Source organism: Myxine glutinosa, chromosome 8 (genome assembly GCF_964187855.1).
Source record: "Myxine glutinosa chromosome 8, kmMyxGlut1.1, whole genome shotgun sequence".
In the NCBI taxonomy this organism is placed as follows: Eukaryota; Metazoa; Chordata; class Myxini; order Myxiniformes; family Myxinidae; genus Myxine; species Myxine glutinosa.
In genome coordinates, this window is record NC_136268.1 from 109,160,932 (window position 1) to 109,188,444 (window position 27,513).

At 43.5% G+C, this 27,513-nt stretch overlaps 1 protein-coding gene across 1 annotated transcript; it reads right to left on the reverse strand.

Moving 5' to 3' along the window:
* Positions 1-660: 660 nt before the first annotated feature.
* LOC137432113 (G-protein-signaling modulator 2-like) lies at positions 661-26,853 on the reverse strand. Its single transcript, XM_068123837.2, has 7 exons — positions 26,724-26,853; positions 26,286-26,383; positions 25,688-25,824; positions 16,796-16,987; positions 12,017-12,155; positions 11,384-11,640; positions 661-2,908 (listed from the first exon to the last, which is right to left on the reverse strand). Exons 3-7 carry the CDS (start codon positions 25,781-25,783, stop codon positions 2,756-2,758), a joined length of 837 nt encoding a protein of 278 aa, XP_067979938.2. The 5' UTR covers positions 25,784-25,824; positions 26,286-26,383; positions 26,724-26,853; the 3' UTR covers positions 661-2,755.
* Positions 26,854-27,513: the final 660 nt, after the last annotated feature.

Consider the following 27,513-nt stretch of genomic DNA (forward strand, 5'->3'; position numbering starts at 1 on the left):
CCGTCCATTGTTGGGAGAGTAGAAGCAGCATGTTCAGGGTAGATTGACCAGGTCTGAATCCGAATTGATGATCTGAGATGGTTGTTGGGGAAAAGGAATTATTTTACGTCAACTGTGATGACGGATTCCATGACCTTGCTGATGATTGGAGGTGAGCTAAGTGCTCTGTAGTTAAGTTGTTCAGTTTTTGCACCTTTTAATGTAGTGCAGTGATCTTGGTGGATTTCCAAGCAGATGGAAGATGACCTAGTGTAAATGACAGAGTGAAAAGGGCAGAGAGGAAGTGCAAGAGCAGCAGAGCTGATTTTAGGACACGTGAGCTGATGTCGTCTGGTCCAGTTGCAGAGTCGAGGGTTGACAGAAATGTATCCACCTTCTCAGGTGGAAAAGACAGAATCCAGGAGCAGTTGGGGACGACTGGTGAGTACAGAGAGCAAGGGGTTAGCGACAGAAGATGTTGAAGCAAACACAGAATTGAGGCATTCAGCCTTCTCATGAGTGGACGCAGCTGTGGTTCCATTTGAAGTGAGGGAAGGGGATCATACACCAAACCAAATGTGACCCAAAATGGGCAGAAACACCCAGTAAGTATAAACTTGTATGGCCAAAGGCAAAATAAAAAGACTTTTGCAAACTTTTATTTTTCTTTTCATGCAACAACAACAGGTATGTTATTTATTTTCCTCGCAAAGTATGCCACGTACACGTCATTTGCTCTTTCAAGATCACAATTAAGCACAATGTCTACAGATGAAAAAGGTAACACGACATGATTGAAAAATCTCACCAACTGAGCTTGTAAAGTACAAATCACAAGCGTTACAAGAAAACGTCAATTTTCTTTTTTTTCTGTTGACTTTGATCAGACCTCCAAAACAGAAACCACCAACACAGCAACTTCTGGCTGGTCTATCGACTCCAGAATGGTTTATATATCCGGTATCCCCCTCACACCTCTCAAGCAAATACAGCACCTTCAGAAAGTATTCACACCCCTTGACTTGTTCACTTTTTGTTGTGCTACAGCCTGAATTTAAAATGGATTAAATTGAGATTTTTTTTGTCATTGATCACAAATACATAATACCAAATAATGTCAAAGTGGAGTTTTTTAAAAGAAATGTTTACAAAATAGTTTAAAATGTAATACAGAAATATCTAATTTACATAAGTATTCAACCCACTGAGTCAATACTTCGTAGAAGCGCCTTTGGCAGCGATTACAGCTTCGAGTCTTCTTTGATATGTTTGTATCAGGTTTGCACATCTGGAGTTAGGGAGTTTCTCTCATTCTTCCTTGCAGATTTGCTCAAGCTCTGCCAAGGTGGATGGGGAGCGTCGATGAACAGCAACCTTCAAGTCTTTCTACAGATTCTCAATGGGATTCAGGTCTGGGCTATGGCTGGGTCACTGAAGGACTTTCAGGTTCTTGTTCTGAAGCCATTCCAGTGTTGCTTTGGCTGTATGCTTGGGGTCATTGTCCTGTTGGAACGTAAATCTACGCTGCAGTATAATGTATTTTGCATTGTATTTTGCTCCATTCATTGTTCCCTCCATCCTTACAAGTCTCCCAGTGCCTGTGGCTGAAAAGCATCCCCATAGCATGATGATGCCACCAGCATGCTTTGAGGTAATTATGGTGTTAGATGAGTGATGGGCTGTGCTGGGTTTCCGTCTCATCAGACCACAATATATTTTGCCGCATTTTCACGTGCCTTTTTGCAAGCTCCAAGTGTGCTATCATGTGCGTTTTTCTCTGGAGTGGCTTCCATTATGGCCACTCTCCCATAAGGCCTGGAATTGTGAAGTGCTGCAGAGACTGTTGTCTTTCCAGGAGGTTCTCTCATCTCAATCAAATAATTCTGTAGTTCTGTTCGAGGGCCAGCTTTAGGAAGAGCCTGGGTAGTTCCATATTCTTTCCATTTCCTAATAATGGAGCTCAATGTGCTCTTGGGAACTTTCAACACTAGAAATTGTTTATACCCTTTCACAGATCTATGCCTCCTCACTATTCTATCTCAGAGTTATATATGCATTTGCTTGGAGCTCATGGTAGAGTTTTCACTTTAACATGCACTGTCAACTGTGGGACCTTATATACAGTAGAAAGGTGTGTTTCTTTCTAAATTTGCAGTGTCATAGCAAAGGGGTTGAATACTTATTGACTCAAAACATTTGAGCTTTTCATTTTATTATTTTGTAAAATTTTCTAAAAAAAAAAAATCCACCTTGACATTATGGGGTATTATGTGTAGAACATTGACAAAAAAATCTCATTTTAATCCATCTAAATTCAGGCTGTAACGCAACAAAAATTGTCAAGGGGTGTGAATACTTTCTGAAGGCACTGTAACATCCTCTTCAGTTTGTTTCACCAGGGTAACAGGACGTATGGACCAGGCTGTAGATTTCAATCACAAAGTGCCTCAATTCAATTTGTCAGTCACATTCTTTCCCTCAAATACACAATGCGTTTTCCTGCTTCTTATGATCCAGTTTATATTTATATCCCTCACGGTCATGCATCATGCCCATCACTTCGTATAAACTACCAATAAAGGCAGGAGACGTAATAGAAATACATTTAATTCAGCAAGCTTGTTGGCAGTGAAACTGTTGTTATGAGAATAAAGTAAGAAAGTCCAGGCATGCAGTATCCATCAGTGCGCCTGCAGCATCAGAGTGCTGGTTGCATCATCATTCCTGGAGGTGCGACGGGGCCGCCAATCCAGAGACGGCGAACTATTGGCCGTAATCACTCCAAACCGGGCCGGTCGACGAATGCCACCCGTTGCTCATCCTTGGCGTTGACCCTCTGGATGAGCTGCAGGAAATCTTCACCAGGTATTGTTTGTGCTCGGCATGGAAAAGGTGGTGGAGCACAGCGCTGGTCATCCAACCTGGAGCCCTGCGTAAAGATCCCTCACTAATGAATGAATTAAATATTGAAATAAATACCAAAGCCATTTTTAGGTCACCTGGAGTTTAGTCGAGCAGTGTCCGTAGGTAAGTCAATGAATCAGTGAGTCTGCAAACACTTCCAGTCATTATCGCTTGAATCAAACTCACAGTTTTGGTGAAACTTGGCCACAAACTTAATAACTGTTCCCGAACGAAGGTGTATTGACCACATCAATTTTGTGCTCAATAACGAGTTTAAATCAGGTGTAAACGCTAAAAAAAATTCCTGTCCAAACAATTGCATCAGCTACACAACCATGCCCTCAGACAAAAACATGACCTGTAACCTGTAAAATCATGACCTGTAACCTGTAAAATCATGGGCTGTAAACATGTAAAAACATGTCCTGTAAACTTGTAATAACATGACCTGTAACATGTAAAAAACATGAGCTGTAACCTGTAAAATCATGACCTGTAACCTGTAAAATCATGACCTGTAAACATGTAAAAACATGACCTGTAAACATGTAAAAACATGACCTGTAAGATGTAAAAACACGACCTGTAAACATGTAAAAACATGACCTGTAAACATGTAAAAACACGACCTGTAAACATGTAAAAACATGACCTGTAAAAATGTAAAAACATGACCTGTTAATAAGTAAAAACATGACCTGTAAATAAGTAAAAACATGACCTGTAAACATGTAAAAACATGACCTGTAAATAAGTAAAAATACGACCTGTAAACATGTAAAAACATGACCTGTAAACATGTAAAAACATGACCTGTTAATAAGTAAAAACACGACTTGTAAACATGTAAAAACACGACCTGTAAACATGTAAAAACATGACCTGTAAACATGTAAAAACATGACCTGTTAATAAGTAAAAACATGACCTGTAAATAAGTAAAAACATGACCTGTAAACATGTAAAAACATGACGTGTAAATAAGTAAAAACATGACCTGTAAATAAGTAAAAATACGACCTGTAAACATGTAAAAACATGACCTGTACACATGTAAAAACATGACCTGTAAATAAGTAAAAACATGACCTGTAAACATGTAAAAACATGACCTGTAAACATGTAAAAACATGACCTGTAAATAAGTAAAAACATGACCTGTAAATAAGTAAAAACATGACCTGTAAGCATGTAAAAACATGACGTGTAAACATGTAAAAACATGACCTGTAAATAAGTAAAAATACGACCTATAAACATGTAAAAACATGACCTGTAAACATGTAAAAACATGACCTGTAAATAAGTAAAAACACGACCTGTAAATAAGTAAAAACATGACCTGTAAGCATGTAAAAACATGACGTGTAAACATGTAAAAACATGACCTGTAAATAAGTAAAAATACGACCTGTAAACATGTAAAAACATGACCTGTAAACATGTAAAAACATGACCTGTAAATAAGTAAAAACACGACCTGTAAACATGTAAAAACATGACCTGTAACATGTAAAAACATGACCTGTAAACATGTAAAAACATGACCTGTAAACATGTAAAAACATGACCTCTTAATAAGTAAAAACATGCCCCATAAACATGTAAAAACATGATCTGTAAACATGTAAAAACATGACCTGTAAACATGTAAAAACTTGACCTGTAAACATGTAAAAACATGACCTGTAAACATGCAAAAACATGACCTGTAAACATGTAAAAACATGACCTATAAACATGTAAAAACATGACCTGTAACATGTAAAAACACGACCTGTAAACATGTAAAAACATGACCTGTAAACATGTAAAAACACGACCTGTAAACATGTAAAAACATGACCTGTAAACATGTAAAAACATGACCTGTAAACATGTAAAAACACGACCTGTAAACATGTAAAAACATGACTTGTAACATGTAAAAACATGACCTGTAAACATGTAAAAACATGACCTGTAAACATGTAAAAACACGACCTGTAAAGATGTAAAAACATGACCTGTAACATGTAAAAACACGACCTGTAAATAAGTAAAAACACGACCTGTAACCATGTAAAAACATGACCTGTAACCTGTAAAATCATGACCTGTAACCTGTGAAATCATGACCTGTAAACATGTAAAAACATGACCTGTAAACATGTAAAAACACGACCTGTAAATAAGTAAAAACACGACCTGTAACCATGTAAAACATGACCTGTAACCTGTAAAATCATGACCTGTAACCTGTAAAATCATGATCTGTAAACATGTAAAAACATGACCTGCAAACATGTAAAAACATGACCTGTAACATGTAAAATCATGACCTCTAACCAGTAAAATCATGACCTGTAAACATGTAAAAACATGTCCTGTAAACATGTAAAAACATGACATGTAACCTGTAAAATCATGACCTGTAAACATGTAAAAACATGACCTGTTAACATGTAAAAACATGACCTGTAACATGTAAAAACATGACCTGTAACTTGTAAAAACATGACCTGCAAATAAGTAAAAACACGACCTGTAACCAAGTAAAAACATGACATGTAACCTGTAAAATCATGACCTGTAACCTGTAAAATCATGACCTGTAAACATGTAAAAACATGACCTGTAACATGTAAAAACATGACCTGTAACTTGTAAAAACATGACCTGTAACCTGTAAAAACATGACCTGTAACCATGTAAAAACATGACCTGTAAATAAGTAAAAACACAACCTGTAAACATGTAAAAACATGACCTGTAAATAAGTATATACACGACATGCAAACATGTAAAAACATGACCTGTAAACATGTAAAAACATGACCTGTTACCATGTAAAAACATGACCTGTAAATAAGTAAAAACATGACCTGTAAATAAGTAAAAACATGACATGTAAACATGTAAAAACTTGACCTGTAAACATGCAAAAACATGACCTGTAAACATGTAAAAACCTGACCTGTAAACATGTAAAAACATAACGTGTAAATAAGTAAAAACATGACCTGTAAATAAGTAAAAACACGACCTGTAAACATGTAAAAACATGACCTGTAAACATGTAAAAACACGACCTGTAAACATGTAAAAACATGACCTGTAAACATGTAAAAACATGACCTGTTAATAAGTAAAAACATGACCTGTAAACATGTGAAAACATGACATGTAAATAAGTAAAAACATGACCTGTAAATAAGTAAAAACACGACGTGTAAACATGTAAAAACCTGACCTGTAAACATGTAAAAACACGACCTGTAAACATGTAAAAACATGACCTGTAAACATGTAAAAACATGACCTGTTAATTAGTAAAAACATGTCCCAAAAACATGTAAAAACATGACCTGTAAATAAGTAAAAACATGACCTGTAAATAAGTAAATACATGACCTGTAAACATGTAAAAACATGACGTGTAAATAAGTAAAAAGATGTCCTGTAAATAAGTAAAAACACGACTTGTAAACATGTAAAAACATAACCTGTAAATAACTAAAAACACGACCTGTAAACATGTAAAAACATTACCTGTAAATAAGTAAAAACACGACCTGTAAACATGTAAAAACATGACCTGTAAACATGTAAAAACATGACCTGTAAACATGTAAAAACATGACCAGTTAATAAGTAAAAACATGCCCCGTAAACATGTAAAAACATGACCTGTAAACATGTAAAAACATGACGTGTAAATAAGTAAAACATGACCTGTAAACATGGAAAAACATGACCTGCAAACATGTAAAAGCTTGTCCTATAAACATGTAAAAACATGACCTGTTAATAAGTAAAAACGTGACCTGTAAACATGTAAAAACATGACGTGTAAATAAGTAAAACATGACGTGTAAATAAGTAAAAACACGACCTGCAAACATGTAAAAACATGACCTGTTAATAAGTAAAAACATGCCCCGTAAACATGTAAAAACATGATCTGTAAACATGTAAAAACATGACCTGTAAACATGTAAAAACATGACCGGTAAACATGCAAAAACATGACCTGTAAACATGTAAAAACATGACCTGTAAACATGTAAAAACATGACCTGTACACATGTAAAAGCATGACCTGTAAACATGTAAAAACATGACATGTAAACATGTAAAAACATGACATGTAAACATGTAAAAACATGACCTGTAACCTATAAAAACATGACATGTTACCTGTAAAAACATGACCTGTAAACATGTAAAAACATGACATGTAAACATGTAAAAACATGACATGTAAACATGTAAAAACATGACGTGTAAATAAGTAAAAACATGACCTGTAAATAAGTAAAAACACGACCTGTAAACATGTAAAAACATGACCTGTAAACATGTAAAAACACGACCTGTAAACATGTAAAAACATGACCTGTTAATAAGTAAAAACATGACCTGTAAACATGTAAAAACATGACATGTAAATAAGTAAAAACATGACCTGCAAATAAGTAAAAACACGACCTGTAAACATGTAAAAACATGACCTGTAAACATGCAAAACACGACCTGTAAACATGTAAAAACATGACCTGTAAACATGTAAAAACATGACCTGTTAATAAGTAAAAACATGCCCCGAAAACATGTAAAAACATGACCTGTAAATGGGTAAAAACATGACCTGTAAATAAGTAAATACATGACCTGTAAACATGTAATAACATGACGTGTAAATAAGTAAAAACATTACCTGTAAATAAGTAAAAACACGACCTGTAAACATGTAAAAACATTACCTGTAAATAAGTAAAAACACGACCTGTAAATATGTAAAAACATGACCTGTAAACATGTAAAAACATGACCTGTAAACATGTAAAAACATGACCAGTTAATAAGTAAAAACATGCCCCATAAACATGTAAAAACATGACCTGTAAATAAGTAAAAACATGACATGTAAATAAGTAAAAACATGACCTGTAAACATGTAAAAACATGACGTGTAAATAAGTAAAACATGAGCTGTAAATAAGTAAAAGCATGACCTGTAAACATGTAAAGACATGACCTGTAAACATGTAAAAACATGACGTGTAAATAAGTAAAAAAAATGGCGTGTAAATAAGTAAAAACATGACGTGTAAATAAGTAAAAACACGACCTGCAAACATGTAAAAACATGACCTGTAAACATGTAAAAACATGACGTGTAAATAAATAAAAACATGACGTGTAAATAAGTGAAAACACGACCTGCAAACATGTAAAAACATGACCTGTTAATAAGTAAAAACATGCCCCGTAAACATGTGAAAACATGATCTGTAAACATGTAAAAACATGACCTGTAAACATGTAAAAACATGACCGGTAAACATGCAAAAACATGACCTGTAAACATGTAAAAACATGACCTGTAAACATGTAAAAACATGACCTGTACACATGTAAAAACATGACCTGTAAACATGTAAAAACATGACCTGTAAACATGTAAAACATGACCTGTAAACATGTAAAAACATGACCTGTAACCTATAAAAACATGACATGTAACCTGTAAAAACATGACCTGTAAACATGTAAAAACATGACCTGTAAACAAGTAAAAACATGACATGTAAATAAGTAAAAATATGACCTGTAAATAAGTAAAAACACGACCTGTAAACATGTAAAAACATGACCTGTAAACATGTAAAAACATGACCTGTAAATAAGTAAAAACACGACCTGTAAACATGTAAAAACATGACCTGTAACCTGTAAAAACATGACCTGTAAACATGTAAAAACATGACCTCTTAATAAGTAAAAACATGCCCCATAAACATGTAAAAACATGATCTGTAAACATGTAAAAACATGACGTGTAAACATGTAAAAACATGACCTGTAAACATGTAAAAACATGACCTGTAAACATGTAAAAACTTGAACTGTAAACATGTAAAAACATTACCTGTAAACATGTAATAACATGACCTGTAAACATGTAAAAACATTACCTGTAAACATGTAAAAACATGACCTGTAAACATGTAAAAACATGACCTGTAAACATGTAAAAACATGACCTTTAAACATGTAAAAACATGACCTGTAACCTGTAAAAACATGACATGTAACCTGTAAAAACATGACCTGCAAACATGTAAAAACATGACCTGCAAACATGTAAAAACATGACCTGTTAATAAGTAAAAACATGCCCTGTAAACATGCAAAAACATGACCTGTAACCTATAAAAACATGACCTGTAAACATGTAAAAACATGACCTGTAAACATGTAAAAACATGACCAGTAAACATGTAAAAACATGACCTGTTAATAAGTAAAAACATGCCCCATTAATATGTAAAAACATGACATGTAACCTGTAAAAACATGACATGTAACCTGTAAAAACATGACCTGTAAACATGTAAAAACATGACCTGTAAACCTGAAAAACATGACCTGTTAATAAGTAAAAACATGCCCCGTAAACATGTAAAAACATGACATGTAACCTGTAAAAACATGACCTGTAAATAAGTAAAAACATGACCTGTAAACATGTAAAAACATGACCTGTAAACATGTAAAAACATGACCTGTAAACATGTAAAAACATGACCAGTAAACATGTAAAAACATGACCTGTTAATAAGTAAAAACATGCCCCATTAATATGTAAAAACATGACATGTAACCTGTAAAAACATGACATGTAACCTGTAAAAACATGACCTGTAAACATGTAAAAAGATGACCTGTAAACCTGAAAAACATGACCTGTTAATAAGTAAAAACATGCCCCGTAAACATGTAAAAACATGACATGTAACCTGTAAAAACATGACCTCTAAATAAGTAAAAACATGACCTGTAAACATGTAAAAACATGACCTGTAAACATGTAAAAACATGACCTGTAAACATGTAAAAACATGACCTGTAATTAAGTAAAAACATGACCTGTAACCTGTAAAAACATGACCTATTAATAAGTAAAAACATGCCCCGTACATGCCCCGTCTGCAGCGACATGTATCGCTGTAATCACTGTCGAGAGGGGTTCCTTTCAACCAATCACGTGACCAGATGCTACACACTGAACAAAATTTCGATATTTTATGACGTCGTTGACTGTTGCTCCTAACCCAGGTTAGTTTTGGACCCACGGTCTAATTTTTATCATCACTTTTGAGCATTATTACCCCGCGTGTGCAGCGCAAAGCGGAGTTTAGCAATAAGTTCACCATGTCTATCTACATACATTAGTCAATGCTCAACGAACTTCTTAATTTTGATTGAATTTTATATTTTGAACTCTATAGAATATGAATCGGAACATGAATAAGAACATAAACCTGCAGTTTAGCAGTACTTTGGCTCTAAATTTGGCAAATAGTACGGGATCTTGGCCCAAGCGCACATGTACACAGAAGAGTAAGGAAATTATCTTAATTTGGAAAATTCTGCTACCCTAAAGTAAGTTATTGGTGGTTGTGACTTATTGGTGGTTGTACTGAAGTATCATGCCTTTCATGTAGGTAGTGGACATCGATAGGCATGATAAACATGACTATATTATAAAACAGGAGTGTCCGTCTGTCTGTCCATCCATTCCAAAACTACTCACTCCGTTTTGGAGCTCGTCCCCCCAAAATGAAAATATAGACATATTGAGTTTCAATGAATGAGGAAATGACGTGAGGGTTTCTACTTTCTACCCGTGACAGTCACGGATTCCCATTTGCAATTTCGCCATTTGCTGGGTAGAGCAACATTCAGACTGGGTACGTTTTTCTGCCCAAGCCCTTCACAAACTTGCTGTCAATGTCTGACGTTCGACTGCATGTGGCATAGAAATATGGAATTTATTACCTCCGCCATCAAAGGTGGATGGAGGTTATGATTTCACCCCTGTCTGTTTGTCTGTCTGTCCGTTTGTGAGCGAGATATCTCAAAAAGTTGTGGACGGATTTGGACGAAACTTGTTGGACCGGTTGGGTGTCCGACAAGGACAAATATATTCGATTTTGGTAAAGATCTGTATATGGATTCGGATATGAGAATTATTTAATTTTTTAGTGATTCTTCACCATTGAGAGATCGGGTGAAAGGGATATATAACATGATATTTAAAAAAGTTATGGACGAGTTATGACTAAACTTGGTGGACGAGTTGGTAAAGTGATAAGAACAAGCCGATTCGATTTTGGTTCAGGTCCGAATCCAGATCCGGTCTATCATTGGGATACAAAACATAAACTGTTCAGCCTGGCGGAGGTATGCGCTCTACTGAGTGCCGTTCTAGTAGGTTCATGGTTTAGCACTCACCGTTTCCACATTATCTGTTTGCTTTTGGCTTCCCACCCAAGTGTAGCATGGGAACCTCACTAGTTTTTAATACTTCAAGCCACCCCGCACTCGACAACATTACTTCCATACAATAAAGATATGCATTTATTTTCTAAAGCTAAACGAAGAGCTTACAAAAGTGTAGCCATCAGCTGAGTCCTCACTAAGACCTGCAGAGGATGTTGCGACACCTCACCTGACATCGCATGACCATGTCAAAGAATGCTTCATCGGTAGCCTGGGAGGAGCATGGTTGTTGGGAGTCAGCAAGAGTAACCAACAGGCCATTGCTTTCGGAACGGTGTGCAGGTGTTCCACCTGCTTGTGTGGGCTGCGTCCCCAGGAGAGATGGAGCAGAGACTCTCTGGTCATTCATTCTGCAGTCCTGTGAGTGAGCTATCAACTCCATCAGGTCATCCATCTGTGAGGATGGCACAGATCCCAGGGGGGCAGCTGGGGATGGTGGAGAAGTTGGGAAACGGAATGATGTTTTTCTTTGAATCGTTATTGTTCTGATGTTTAAACCAAAAGAGATATCCCAGTCATACTACACTAACTAGTTCATAATGATGCATTCAGCGTGTATGTTGTCTTTTTATCTAATGGGCTGTTTGTCCCCAATTATTGATCTGAACCCTTCCATGTACTCAATATTGCTTGTTGGGGCTTTCCTAGTTATCAAATGGCAAATCTAGATGAAATGATCCACTAGTGAAGATGCCTTAGCCAAAAGGGAACTTGGAGATGTATTGAAATAGGTGTCCGCAACTGTCGCTCCATATACCCCCCTCATCTGGCTCAAATTTATCTGTCGAGTTCTGCAGCTCACGAGCAGTGGCACGTCGTCTCGGTGAAGCCGATCTCGGTAGCATTTTATCTCTCGCTTCCATTTCTGTTCGCCCACCATGGGATCTGTTGAGCAGGTCAATGAATTCTTCACCATTATAGCCAGAGTTTGCGCTTGATACCTGTGGCACATAAAGGTAAAAGTGGAGAGGGTGTTCAAACACAATTTGCTTAATTGAAGTGGAACATCGTATGCAAAAATGGCCAAACTTATGACAATGTAATAGGAAAGACCATGAGATTAATTTTGGGAAAAGAAAGAGAAATTAAACAAAGGCTTTGACAGAGGCAGGTGTGAAATGTACGCAGATAAGGCCAAGTCCTACAATATTAAATAAGGCAATTCTCTTTATATAAGTACAGTGTCTTCAGAAAGTATTCACACCCCTTGACTTTTTCACATTTTGTTGTGTTTCAGCCTGATTTAAAAATGGATTCAATTTAAATTTTTGTCCTTCATCTACACATAACAGGTTCTTCATTTTTCATTTTTTTCATTTTTTTTTTTTTTTTTTAGAATTTTTTATAAATTAATTTAAAATGAAAGGCTGAAATGTGTTGAGTCAATAAGTATTCAACCTCTTTGCTATTACATTCCAAATTGAGCTCCGGCGCATCCAATTTCCTTTGATCATCTGTGAGATGTCTCTACAACTTGAATGGAGTCCACCTGTGGCCAACTCAATTCATTGGACATGATTTAGAAAGAAACTCACCTTTCTATATAAGGTCACACAGTTAACAGTAAATGCCAAAACAGAAACTCTACCATGAAGTGCAAGGAACTGGTCATAGAACTCCAACATATAATTCTGAGGAAGCATAGATCTGGGGACGGTTATACATCAATTTCTGGCGTGTTGAAAGTTCCCAATAGCATAGTAAGCTCAATCATTAGGAAATGGAAAGAATATGGAACTACCCAGACTCTTTCTAGAGCTGGCCGTCTGACAAAACTGACCAACCGGGCAAGAAGGACCTTGGTCAGGGAGGTGGCGAAGAACCCAGTGACCACTCTGACAGAACAACAGAGTTCCTTGTCTGAGATGGGAGAACCTGTCGGAAGGTCAACAGTGTCTGCAGCCCTTCAAAAATATAGGCTTCATGGGAGAGGGGCTAGACGGAAGCCACTCCTGAGAAAAAGCCACATGACAGCACACCTGGAGTTTGCAAAAAGGCACGTGAAACACTGATAGCATGAGGCAACATATTCTGTTTGATGAAACGAAAATTGAACTCTTTGGGCTGAATACAAAGCGCTACGTCTGGTGCAAACTGAGAAAAGCTCATCACCCATCTAACACCATCCCTACCGTGAAGCAAACTGAAGCATGGTGGTGGCAGCATCATGCTATGGGGATGCTTTTCAGTGGCAGTGACTGGGAGACTTGTAAGGATAGAGGGAACAATGAATGGAGCCAAATACAGTCAAATCCTTGAGGAGAACCTGCTTCAGAGTGCAAAAGACCTTAGACTGTGGTGAAGATTTACGTTCCAACAGGACAATGACCCCAAGCATACAGCCAAAGCAACACTGGAATAGCTTCAGAACAAGAATGTGAAAGTCCTTGAGTGGCCCAGCCAAAGTCCAGACTTAAATCCCATTGAAAATCTGTGGAAAGATTTGAAGATTACTGTTCGCCGACGCTTGCCATCCAACTTGACAGAGATTGAGCAAATCTGCAAGGAAGAATGGGAGAAACGCCCCAAATCCAGATGTGCAAACCTGATACAGACATACCCAAGAGGAATCAATGCTGTAATCGCTGCCAAAGGCACTTCAAGGAAGTATTGACTCAGGATTGAATACTTATGTAAATTAGATATTTCTATATTTCATTTTCAAGTAGATGGCATTCATAGAGTACTTACCCCACTCTTAAGCTCGCGTTGCTGCGAGCCAACGCTTCTGTTTGTTAAAGGTTTTATTCTTTGATATAATATGGCTGCCAGACCACGTGACCGATGACATCATAAATTTACATTCTCCAATATAATTGTTGCGTAGATCACGCTCAAGAAATTTCAAACTGATCTGACTAATCGTTGTACATGTCGAATTATGATGTCATAATTAAGGCACAAATGACGTCTTCGTTAACAACACTTATTCCCCTAAGGAGTTATTAGTCCCCTACCGGTGTACACCGGAGGGGACTATAGGTTTGTACTCCGTCCCTCCGTCTGTCAGTCTGTCAGTCCGTCACGTAAAGAACAGTTTTCCGGACTTTTTTTCTAAACTCTTAATGCTAATGATCTCAAACTTGGTACATGGCTTCCTCATGATAAGTTACAGATCAAGTTCGAACTTCACGACGTTTCGATCATTTTTGACAAAGTTATGGCACTTTGAACTTTGGTAATTTCCCCAACAGTTTTCTGGACGACAGACTGCCGGAAGGGGACATGTATTGCAGCGCAATACTCAGAATGCTTGTTTCCAATGAGCCATGTTTAAATTCTTTCCTTGGAGTTGGAGTGGTTTGATAGATATAGAGATGCAATTTTTTTTTCCAATATGGAGCCCGTACCACGTGACCTATGACATCATAATTATCACTACAAAATTCTACAGGAGGAGGCGCTCCTATGGTGAAAATTTCCTGTCCATCCTTGTGACACACCAGCACTTGGTGTGGGGATTCTGACCTATAGGGGGTGCAGCAAGCATGGCATAAATCCCGTATGGATCCCTGGCAAGGCACACATTAAACGATTGTCTATCTTTATGCACTCGCTGCCGCAGGCCCGGTAATGAGCAAGGGGGCTCGAGCCTGCATTCATACTCTTGATCCAATGATGGGCTAAAGCTTGAAACGTCAGCTTCACTTTTCTTCCAATGGTGGTTATGTTTCCTTTTTCACCCTTCAGTTATATACACAGAAATAATATACACATGATTTGAGATAAAGTGATGTTGAACTGAAACAAGCTCTTTATTTTATTTGAGCTAAATAGTGCAGGTGTATCTTATTGTAATAGAGCAAACGTATATGGTTAAGTATGCGACCAAAAAGTCTTCTTCTTCTTCTTCAAATAAAATTATTAACACCCTCTTAATTAACCCTCTTAATTACGTTTAGACTTCCGAGACCCCTCAGACCTTGGACGACGGTTTAAAGCCCCCAAGACCCTTAATACCACCAAGATCCCTGAAGACCCAAAAGACCCTGAAGACCCCAAAGACCCAAAATACCCTTGAAGGCCCCGAGGCTCAAAAAGACCCTGAAGACCCAAATGGCCCCAAAGACCCAAAATACCCTGAAGACCCAAAACACCCAGAAGACCCAAAACACCCCAAAGACCCAAAACACCCCGAAGACCCAAAAGACCCCAAAGACCCTTAAAGACCCAGAGGAACCAAAAGACCCTTAAGACCCAAAAGCCCCTGAAGACACCAAACACCCAAAAGACCTGGAAGACCCCCGAAGACCCAAAAGACCCCAAAGACCCAAAACACCCCAAAGACCCAAAAACACCCCGAATACCCAAAAACACCCTGAAGACCCAAAACACCCTGAAGACCCCAAAGACGCTTAAATACCCCAAATAACCAAAATACCCCCAAAGATTCTTGAAGACTCAGAGGAAGCAAAAGCCCCTGAAGACACCGAAGACCCAAAATACCCCAAAGACCCAAAACACCCCAAAGACTCAAAACACCCCAAAGACCCAAAACACCCCAAAGACCCAAAACACCCCAAAGACCCAAAACACCCCAAAGACCCAAAAAGTTTTTTTGATGTTATTGTGGTTGTGAAATCCACAATTCCCTTGGGTTTATTGATGAGTTGACATTTGCTGATGAGGCAACTTCTTTATCAGAGGTAAACTCAACCGCAAAATTACCGCATTTTTGGGGAACAGAAAAAAAACTCAGGAAGTCTGGCAACATTAAAGAGACTCAACAAAAACAAGGAGAAAAAGACATAAAATGTCATAGCCGCCGTGGTGGTTAGTAATTTTGCTGTAAGAAGTTAAATGCCTCCAGTCGGCCATCTTTGATCAGATTATAAAACAAAATGTTCTGCATATGTATACTCTCATGTATTGTATTTGTGCCAAGTTTGAACAACATCGGTCCATGCATGTCCGAGAAATGGTTGCAGACACGTTTATGTAACAAAATGGCTGCCAGTCGGCCATCTTGGATCTGATCTCGAAAAAAAATGACGTGCACGTGTAAAGCCAACGTTCATTATCTGTGTGCGAAGTTTGAACATCAGTAAATGCATATTCGAGAAACGGTTGAGGACGTGTTCAACATCGGATTTTTTACAACTAAAATGGCGCAAGTCGGCCTTCTTTGATCGCATCACGAAACAAAATGATGTGTATGTGTATGCAGTCATGTATTGCATTTGTTTCAAGTATAAACATAATTGGTCCATGCATCTCCGAGATATGGTTGCGGAGGTATTATGAAAGATTGCGTTTATGTTGAAGCCTAAATTTTTTTTACTTTATTATGTTAAAACGTTATGAATTATACTTTCATGTGCCATTTTCAGTTTATTTATATTGTGTGTACATCGAAATATATTAAGCTTTGAAGTTGCACAGTAACTTTTTAAAACCCTATGTATGGCCATTCAGAAATATTTTTAATTACGGTTCTATGTCTACATGAGTTATGGATAATTATTTATGTACACCCATGCTGCAGGTCATACATTTTATTTAACTTTATTTTGAAGTGCCCCCTCCTTCCTCTTATGAAAATGCTGAATATGCTTCTGAAACAAAGATGTAACTTTCTCACACTCAGTGAAACACGTGGAGGGTGCGATGAAGAGCCAGAGAAAGCAACAGGAGTGATTCCTGGGTCAGGGGAGTCCTCTTTGCGGTACTTTTGACTTTTTCGTCGAGACGGAAATAGGGATGAGCTTGAAGCCTTAGAAAGGAATGGACGAAGTAGACCAGCACCCTGGTAATTATCCTTACCCTGAGCACACTGCCACACCACAAAGACAGAGCAGAAAATAATTTCATTAGTAGACAATGCTGACATTATTTTTTGATAAAAAAATCAGTTTGATATAAAGAGACAGGCTATACCGCTATATAGTTCCACAACTTCTTCCAGTCGTATACATTAAGGTAATGGTACACTGAAGTGCGGTGCTACGCACACAACTTGTTTGCCAAAAAAGGTAAGCCACAATGCGTAGGATCAAAACCAAAAGAGTCTTTATTGTAAAGCTCAAACTGTAGCACTGACTTGCTCGGGGCTGCGAGCCCCGTGTATATCCCGAGGCCACGCCTACCCCTCGGGCGTGGCCGACACCCCAATGGTGCGCGGAATGATGTCACCGCACCAGCGAGCCATCGTGTCCGCCACATGCGCCCCCCCAGAATTCCCGCGCACCTGAAGGGTCAGTTTGCGGGGCAAACGGATGACCCGGCCGAAGCGCCCTCTGGCGGCTGGCGGCGTTTGGGATGCCGAGATGCCATCTGGGATGCCTCTGGCGGCATCTGGGATGGGTGCAGGACAAGGGGGTGGCGTGCCGGCGGGGCTGGGCGGTGCCGGGGGTCCGCCCGCCGGGGGGGGCGGCCCCGACGCGGGGGCCGGGCCACTTGCGGGGGGTGGTCCATGTCGAAGTGGGCCGGCTTGAGGCGGTCCACGGAAACGCGGTCAGGAGTACCGCCGATGTCCAGGGTGAAATGCTTCGCCCCGGTCTCCAGCACACGGAAGGGCCCGTCGTACGGGGGTCGCAGCGGTGTCCGGTGGGCGTCGTGGCGGATGAAAACGTACTCCGCCGTACGAAGCTCCGGGGCGACGTGCGTTGGCGAGCACCCGTGGTGCGCCGTCGGCACTGGGGCAAACCTCTGGGCGGTCTCCTGCAGTGCGGAGCGCTGCCGCGCCGCGGACCATGGTGCCGTGGAGTCGGGGAGGAACTCGCCCGGCACCCGCAGCCGTTGTCCGAAGACCAACTCCGCCGCGGATGCACGCAGGTCGTCCTTGGGCACTGTCCTGAGGCCCAGCAGGACCCAGGGGAGCCTGTCGACCCAGCCGCCGTCGCGGAGGGTCGCCCGGAGCACGGCCTTCAAGGAGCGATGGAAGTGCTCGCACAGGCCGTTGGCCTGGGGGTGGTAGGCCGTGGTGCGGTGCAGCTGGACGCCGAGCCCCCGCGCTACCGCCCCCCAGAGCTCCGAGGTGAACTGGGGGCCGCGGTCGGACAAGATGTCCGAGGGGGCGCTGAACCGGGCAACCCAAGTGGCGAGGAACGCCTGCGCGACGTCCGCCGCCGTCGTCGCCGCCAAAGGCACGGCCTCCGGCCACCAGGTGGTGCGGTCCACCATGGTGAGGACATGGGTGAAACCCTGCGAGGGGGGCAGAGGTCCCACCAAGTCCACGTGAACGTGGTCGAACCGACGTTCGGGCACAGTAAACGGGGCCAACGGGGCCTGGGTGTGGCGGTGCACCTTCGCGCGCTGGCACGCGAGGCACGTCCTGGCCCAATCGCGGACGGCCTTCTGGAGGCCATGCCAGACGAACTTGTCGGCGACCAGCCTCTGGGAGGCCTTCGTGCCTGGGTGGGACAGGCCGTGAATGGCGGCAAAAACCCGGTGCTGCCAGCCCGCGGGCACGATGGGGCGAGGCCGGCCGAGGGAGACGTCGCACAAGAGGGCCGTGCCCGCGACGTCGAACGGCATCTCGGTGATGTGGAGGCCCATGACGGCGGTCCGCAAGGCCTGGACGTTGGGGTCGGTGGTCTGGTCCGCCGCCATCCGGGCATAGTCGATCCCGAGGTGGACCGCGTGGGCGACGGACCGGGAAAGGCAATCCACCACCGGGTTGTCCTTCCCCGCAATGTGCCGGATGTCCGTCGTGTACTCGGACATGGCCGAGAGGTGACGCTGCTGCCGGGCCGACCACGGCTCGGTGACCTTGGCCATCGCGAAGACCAGGGGCTTGTGGTCGACAAAGGCCATGAACGAACGGCCCTCGAGCAGATGGCGGAAATGCCGGACTGCCAGGTGAAGCCCGAGGAGCTCGCGGTCGAAGCTACTGTACCGCCGTTTGTGCGGGCGGAGCTGCCGGCTAAAAAACGCCAGTGGCTGCCAAGCTCCCTTCACCCATTGCTTGTGCACCGCGCCCACCGCGTAGTCCGACGCGTCGGTGGTGAGGGCGATCGGTGCATCGGGCGCCGGGTGCGCGAGCATGGTGGCGTTAGCCAAGGCGAGCTTCGCGCCCGCGAACGCCGCATCCATCGGCTCGGTACAAGCAACGTCCCCTTTGCCCGGCTTCCCACGGAGGGCCTCGTGCAGAGGGCACAGGAGCTGGGCGACGCAGAGCAGGAAACGGTGGTAAAAGTTCACCATGCCCAGGAACTCCTGGAGCCCCTTGATCGTGCGGGGGCGCGGAAACCCCCTGACCGCCTCCACCTTGGCCGGTAAGGGGATGGCCCCGTGCCTGGTGACGCGGTGCCCCAAAAAGTCGATTTCGGCGATGCCGTACCGGCACTTGGCGGGGTTGATGATCAGGCCATGCCGGCCCAGGCGCTCGAAGAGCGTGCGGAGATGGCGGAGGTGCTCCTCACGGGACGCGCTTGCGACGAGGATGTCATCCAGGTAGACGTAAACGAAGTCCAAGTCGCGCAAGACGCTGTCCATCAGCCGTTGGAACGCCTGAGCCGCATTCTTCAACCCGAAGGGCATCTGCAGAAAGTCGAAGAGGCAGAATGGTGTGATGACGGCCGTCTTCGGTATGTCCTCCGGCCTGACGGGGACCTGGTGGTATCCGCGGATGAGGTCCACCTTGGAGAAGAGGGACATTTTCGCCAACCGGGCAGAAAAGTCTTGGATGTGAGGGACCGGGTAGCGGTCGGGGGTGGTAGCATCGTTGAGGCGGCGGTAGTCTCCGCACGGCCGCCATCCCCCGCTGGGCTTCGGCACGATGTGCAGCGGCGATGCCCAAGCGCTCTTGGAGCGCCGTACGATGCCCAGCCGCTCCAGCGTAGCGAACTCCGCTTTCGCCACCGCGAGCTTCGTCGGCTCGAGGTGGCGTGCCCAGGCGTAGACCGGTGGCCCGACGGTGGGGATGTGATGCTCCACCCCGTGCTTGACGGCCACCGCCAAGAAGGTGGGCCGCGTGAGGGCCGGGAAACTGGCGAGGAGGCGGGTAAAGTCATCGTCTGCCGGAAGCGTACAAACCAAACTCGCCGGGACGGAACCGTTTAGCAAGCCGCTTGGTGAGCCGCTCGGTGAGCCACTCAGTGAGCCGCTCAGTGAGCCGCTCAACGAGCTGCTCAGCGAACAAGCGAGCGAGCTAAAGGTTTCGGCATGGACGAGCCGTCTGTGCTTCACGTCCACCAACAACCCATTTGCACATAGGAAGTCCGCACCGAGCAATGCCACGGGCATGCTGGCGGTTACGAACGACCATTGAAAGTGCTGCCCTCCGAACCGCAGGGAGAGGCAGCGCTTCCCGAATGTGCATATGGGTGTACCGTTGGCTGCAAGCAACGCGTGGCCCCGGCCCGCGGTTCGCTTGTCAGATGTGTGGGCTGGGATGATGCTTACCTGCGCTCCTGTATCGCAGAGGAAACGGTGCCCGGACAAGGTGTCCGTGATGAATAAGAGGTTGCCGGAATTGCCGACGCTCAGGGCCACTACCGAGCGTTAGCTCGGTCATTTCCCGACTTGCCAAACGAGCACGGCGGGCAACACCTCTTAGCCTTGTGGCCGAACCTGGCGTGGAAAGGGCACCAGGCTTGCGGCGGGAGTGGCGGAGGCCGCGGCTTTCGCAGCTGCGGTGGTGGTGGGTGGGGCGTGGCGGTGGCCATGAGGTGTGCATCAGCCTCGGGATCCACGAGGTGTGCAGCCGCATCAGCCTCGGGATCCACGACGGCCGCACCGAAGCTCGCCCGCGTGTCACAAGCCGCGAAAAACTTGTCGGCCTCGACGGCCAGAGCGCGGGGTTCCCCTATTTTGGAACCAGCCAACGTGAGGCGTACCTGTGCTGGTAGCTGGCATAGAAAAAGCGCCCAGAATAAAAAATCCGGGGCTTTGTCACCCAGCAACGACAGCATGTAATCCATCCGCACCGATGGTCGTGTGTCGCCAAGTTCGGGAAGGTCCAGGAGGCTGTCCGCCCGTTCGAACTCCGTGAGGCCGAACGTGGCAATGAGGAGACGTTTGAGCACCTTGTACTTGTGCTCTGCCGGTGGGTGCCGCAGGATGGACACGACTCAGGCGGCTGTGCCGGGCCTGAGGGCGGCGATCACGTGGTAGTAACGCGTCTCGTCCGCCGTTATTCCTCGAAGCTGGAACTGTGCTTCGGCCTGCACGAACCATACCTCGGCCTGTGCTTCCCAAAACTCAGGGAGCTTTACCGCGACCGCGTTGCTGGCCATGGCGCGTTCTGTGGTCAGTGACGGCTGAACCAATCGTGGTCACCAGTGAAGTGCGGTGCTACGCACACAACTTGTTTGCCAAAAAAGGTAAGCCACAACGCATAGGATCAAAACCAAAAGAGTCTTTATTGTAAAGCTCAAACTGTAGCACTGACTTGCTCGGGGCAGGGGCTGCGAGCCCCGTGTATATCCCGAGGCCACGCCTACCCCTCGGGCGTGGCCGACACCCCATTGGTGTGCGGAATGATGTCACCGCGCCAGCGAGCCATCGTGTCCGCCACAACACCACTAACACTTCGTCATCCTTCTGAAAGTCCAACTCTCTCATAAACTAATACTTTATGATAATCTCACATTGTATGCTGTTTCTTAGTCTTGTCTCAAGCAGTCGAGTCCTGTTCATCCCTGCCTGCCATATTATACCTACTAGCGTGACTCGGCGTGCTCGGCACGGCTCACCACACGTCATTTCAGAGGGATAGGCATCTTTCACCATTTCGGTGTCTTTTGGGTCTTCATGGTATTTTGGGTCTTCAGGACCATTTGGGTCTTCAGGGTCTTTTGGATCATATGGGCCTTTAAGGGTATTTTGGGTCTTCGGGGCCATTTGGGTCTTCAGGGTCTTTTGAGCCTCAGGGCCTTCAAGGGTACTTTGGGTCTTTGGGCTGTTTTGGGTCTTCGGGGTCCTTTGGGTCTTTAAGGGTATTTTGGGTCTTCAGGTGTCTTGGTGGTATTATGGGTCTTGGGAGAATTAAAGAGTCGTCAAAGGTCTGAGAGGTCTTAGTAGTCTAAACGTATTTAAGAAGGTTAATTAAGACTGTGCGGTAAATTAAGATTTTTAATCTCCCGGTTACCTCCAGGTTACGGGGTTACCACGAAGGGGCTGGCTGTCAGCTCCTCGTCAAGGGCGGAGCCCGGTAACCCCCAGCACCCAATAAGAAGCGGCGGGCCGATTCCATCTGGGGCGGAGCTAACGAGCCGAGGGCGTGTCACTCCCCGCCGGATATACGCAGCGACTTACCGGACGTGACGTCAGATGCGCCCCCAGCTTGGAAAGAGAAGTCGCCACCTCTGAGCGCTGAGAGACCTCCCGCATCTCTGGACCGGACCGGGTCGATTCTGCCCCTGAGCCAAGGTGCACCTTGAGCCTCGACTACCTGCCCTTCCTTGCCATCAATCCCTGTGTGAGTCAGTCTTGTCCTGTTTATCTGTGGTCTGTCGGGGCTACTATAAGACCGTGATTAAGTGCCTACCTTCCTATGCTGTCCCTCTTGTCCTTGTAATCTCAACGTTCCGAAATATTATAACCTCCTCCGGAGGTCTTGAGAACTGTACCCCTGGTGTCGTGTCATTTAACCCAGCCGTTGTGTCCTTTCCTCAATTGATTTAGCGTAGCGCGACTCGGCCAACGTTCGAGTATAATCGGGTAAACTGTGCAGACGCGGTCATACCAAACCGCTCGGTAAACCAACATCCACAACCGCGTCTGTAAGCGCGGTAAATTAAGAGGGTGTTAATAAATATTTTTGAAGGAGAAGAAGACGTTTTGGTCGCATACTTAACTATATACGTTTGCTCTATTATAGGAAGATTCCTCATGGTCAAAGCGAAATCTGTCGATGCTTCTCTTGCACGAGTCTCATAAGCTTGTATTAAAAATAAGAAATGTCAATAAACCGATTACCATTAGAGATGAGGCTTCAGGAAAGAAAGGCCTTCATGGGCCTCCAAAAAAGGCCTTCATCTCGTCTTTTAATTCTAGGAAATGTTAGCACCACTGTGGAGTTGCATTATTGTGAAGTTGCACCATTCTGGAGTTATATCATGCTCAAACTGCATCTCGCTAGACCTGCATCACAGTGGTGTTGCCTTGCGGTGGAGCTACACCATGGTGGAACTGTACCATTTGGGGGCTTCATGACCAAGAAACTGCATCACGAGAACCTGCATCGCTGAGGAGCTGCACCGTGGTGGGACTGCACGACGGTGGAGCTGCATTTTGCTGCATTTTGCTAACATGATGGAACTGCTTTATGATGGAGCTGCTTCGACAGGTCAAAGTGGAACATATTTTCAAAATATACCATCAACAGCAAGACTAGTATGAAGATGCCTCAGACTAATTGAAGTACATGATCGAAATCTGGCTTCGGATTAGAGAATTGGATCTCGTGGACTAAATAAGTGTCGAAATCAGGAGTGAAATTTGAAAATTTAAAGAAATTAGTGATTCATATAACTAAGTGTATTTACTTTAAGCAAGAATGTGATCCTTCCTTCTCCATATTTACACAAGAAAATGTGACATTGCGAAAGCATTAAACTTAACTTTTTCTACTGTTTGGACAATATTGTATTGAGTGAAGAAAATATTAAGGAATGTGCCCAAATTGTGACTTCATTGAATGCAATGAAAACAAGAAAGAGCAATCAGAGATTGCAGACCCTTTCCAGGACGCGTTTTCAGTGGTTTTTAAGGCTTTTGTAGTAAAACAAATATGGCGGCCGAACCACGTGACCAATGACGTCATCCCCCCCGCCCCCCTAAATCAATTTATCCCTAGATGATGCTCAATAAATTTCATCTTGATCGAATGACGTTTTGTACTTGCCGAATTATGACGTCATAATGGAGGCACCTATGACATCATCATTAAGATATTTTATTCCCCAGGGAGAGTTCTTTACAATGAGCCATGTCTCAATTTTTTCTATGCAGCGCTTTCGGAAATATGGAGGTGGAAAGTTTTTCGGTTTTTCCAAGATGGCGCCCATACCACGTGACCTATGACGTAATAATTATCATTAAAAATGATTCAGGTGGAGTTGCACCTATGATGAAAATTTCCTGTCAATTGGACCAACGGTTGTAGAGAAAATCATATATATTCTGTGCGGACAAACAAACAAACAGACAAACAGAAAGACAGACAAATGAAAAAATCTGTCAGAGACCAAGGACTTGCTGGAATGTACTTTTTAAAATTGGCCATTTTGGATCAAAATGGCGGGAAATCTATACATGTATATATACGCTAAGCAATGGAAGGTAACTGAGTAAGTGTACGCATATCTCTTGTCCTTTCAGAGTTATAGTGATTTGAAATATATTTTCAATGAAAACTTGACCCCCTGACCTTTGACCCTCCCCCCCCCCCCTTCATTACCCCTTCCTTGCCATCCTCCTCACTCCCTCCTCGCTCCCTCTCCCTCCTCTCTCCCTCCTCTCCCACCCATCTCTCTCCCCTTCCTTGCTTTCCCCCTTCCTCACCATCCCACCCCATTCCTTGTCCCCGCCTTTATTATTATTTTTAATTTTTTTTTTGTATACAAGATCGAGGGATCGTGTAAGAGCTAACATTGATCACAAAAAGACAAACTGCCACATAAAACATAAAACATATGATAAAGGGAGCGGGAGACAAGATGGAGAGCAGGGACATTGGGAGATCTGTCGGAGGGAGAGGGCTTGGGGAAGGAGGCATGGGAATGGGGGGGGGGCGGTGGGGGGGCGGTGGGAGAGGTTAAAAAAAAACACATGGACACTGCTCGGACTTCCAGGGAAAAAGTCGGTATTTCACAAGAGTGGATCTGGGGTGAATTAACGGGGGTAGAAAAGATCAAGGTTTTGGATGGGGGAAGGTAAGAGATGGTGGTGAACAGCTGTTTTAAAGACCTGGAGGGTGGAGTGGGATTGAAAAGAGTGAGGGAATTTGTTCCAGAGGTGGGAGAAAAGAAGAGTGAAGGTGAGCAGAGAGTCTTGATTTTGGCAGTTTAACCATAAGAGGGTTGCAGGCAGATCTTGTGCGACCATACCCTGGCGGTCTCGTTACCCTGGCGGTCTCGTTACCCTGGCGGGAGTAATAATAAAAGGTTACCCTCCATTTAATGGAGAGTAAACCTAATTAAGCGTTTTTCTCCTTCCTTGCCCTTTTCTCTCATTTCATTGATTCTCTTCGTTTCTCACTCCATTAAAGGGAAAGTGGGAAACTGCAGAGTGTTCCCTGTACTTCAACCCCACTGCCTGCAATCCTCACCGTTTGTGATTTATTCCGCACTTTATACAATCCTTTTCAGCATTACACTATTAGTGTAACTCCGCATGTCCTCTTACAATATCCGCATGTTCAATGTGTTGTTGTCTCTTAACGTTTTAAGCTCTTCCACGAGCCTCGTGTGGCGTCCACAACCACAACATTATAAACCCCAACCACTAATACTAATAATAGTTCTTACACTTTTAAGAATGACATTTTAGAACGAACTACATGAAACTAGTGCGAGCTGGCGTATACTTCTGCTTTGTCCTTGGTGTTCTCCAGGTTGGTATTTCCCAGGTTGGTGTTCCCCATGTTGGTGTTCCCCAGGTTGGTCTTCCCCAGGTGCTCCATTTTCCGTGCTCTGTGTGGATGTTTAATCCCTGCTGGAGTTCCTGCATAGTGCATACAGAGGAGGGCACACACACCCTTCACAAACAATCTACGTTCTCGTGTTTGGGGACTTACCTTACAATGTTAACTTTGAAGATTGTTAATTGTGATGGTCATTTTAGAAACATCTTTTCTATTCTAAAAAATCAGATCAGGTAGTTTAGGGAACACGGGTCCAGTTGTATGGAGCACAGTTACCAAATCCTGAACATGCTGCTGCCTGGTTTTACCAACATGTAGGCCTACATATGCAAGAAGAGTGACGGCGGTCGCTCCAGTGTTTCGACCGTTACAACCGGGGAATGAAAGCAAATGACATGCAGAGCAGTATTCCATTACAAGCTGGGTAGTCATCCCTAGTGCTGATAAGACTTCGAAAGAAGACCTAGGTCTCGTTACCCAAGCCCTGGGATGAGCTTAACAAGCAGGAATCGTGGTGTTGCGAATGCGAGGGTATTCTTACTCGTGAACTCAGGAGTTGATGCGTTCCCAGGTAAGCCGAGAGCCGACTGAATACGACTGGTCGTCCTCGCCAATTACCTCGCCATCACCCTCATCCACCTGTCAGGATGATGTCATAATCAGGCCACATGGTTTCCTCCACAAAATGCATTTAGCGAATGAAAGGCGGATCCAATCGACATTTTGCCTACCTCTGGGCTATCCTGGTACAGAGTTAAATCAAACACCTTGAACCGGTTCCTCCGACAAGCATGTCTAGGACTGTTGAATCACGCCTAAGGCTGTACCTGCACGTATGTAGCACGTGTGTGGTTCTGTGGCACAAGATTTTCCTGATCTGAGCAATCTAGCAATTTCAACAAGAGAGGAAACTCCAGACAAAATACTCCCTCCGAATAAAATAGGAAACAGATGCGAGACAACGGATACGCACACCTACCACTCGGGCTGTCTCCAGATGTCGGAGTACGTAACTCTGAGCTTACACGAGATGTCCCAATGCACGGTGCGCAGTCCCAAGTCTCCAGTAAGGCCGTCCTTCCTCAACTCTGAATTAACACAAGATCTTCACACAACCACCAACATCAAAACTGCTATATAGTATGTGCTTGTGCTTGCGTCACAAGATGGTACTTGACATGCAACAAGCACAATTCGATGGTGCATCGCATTTCTGGGTCAATTAGTGGAGATTTGACACAAATGAGGATTCGGTGGATAAATGGGGACGCAGATGTTTGAGGGCCGTATTCATCTTGCGATGTGCATCGTGACACAGGGTAAGGGGACATTCGGAAAGATTGCAACGACCTGCCGATATACACATCGATCTATCTTTGTGGGTTTTCGGTTTAGGTGGACAGTATATATACCCGGTGAGCATAGAAATGTACCCAATTTGAAAAATCAATATTTTAACAATATTAGTAGTATAGGTAAAAATGTCAAATATAGTGAATTGGGCCAGGTAAGCATTCAAAATTGTTTGTAGTAAATGTATTTTGATATTTGTATTATTATCATTACTCACATCGGGTGGGAGTGTTCATCTCAGCCCACCTTTGGTGGGCAATTTAAAGTGGTGACATTTCCACAAAGTGGTATACATACTTTCTTCTAAAACACACTGTGTAATTTAAAAAATGAGATATACTGTAACCCTATTTGGACTTGCTGGATCACACTGTAATGTTTTTGTCCAATAAAATGCAACAAAAATAGAATAACCA

Excerpts from the sequence above, each read along its gene's own strand:
- LOC137432113 (XM_068123837.2), bottom strand. The coding sequence starts at position 25,783 with ATGGAGCACCTGGGGAAGACCAACCTGGGGAACACCAACATGGGGAAC. Across the intron at positions 12,156-16,795 it reads CTCCACGTGTTTCACTGAGT|GTATCAAGCGCAAACTCTGG; the intron begins GTGAGAAAGTTA and ends TATGTGCCACAG. Across the intron at positions 2,909-11,383 it reads ACATGGTCATGCGATGTCAG|GGCTCCAGGTTGGATGACCA; the intron begins GTGAGGTGTCGC and ends ATCTTTACGCAG.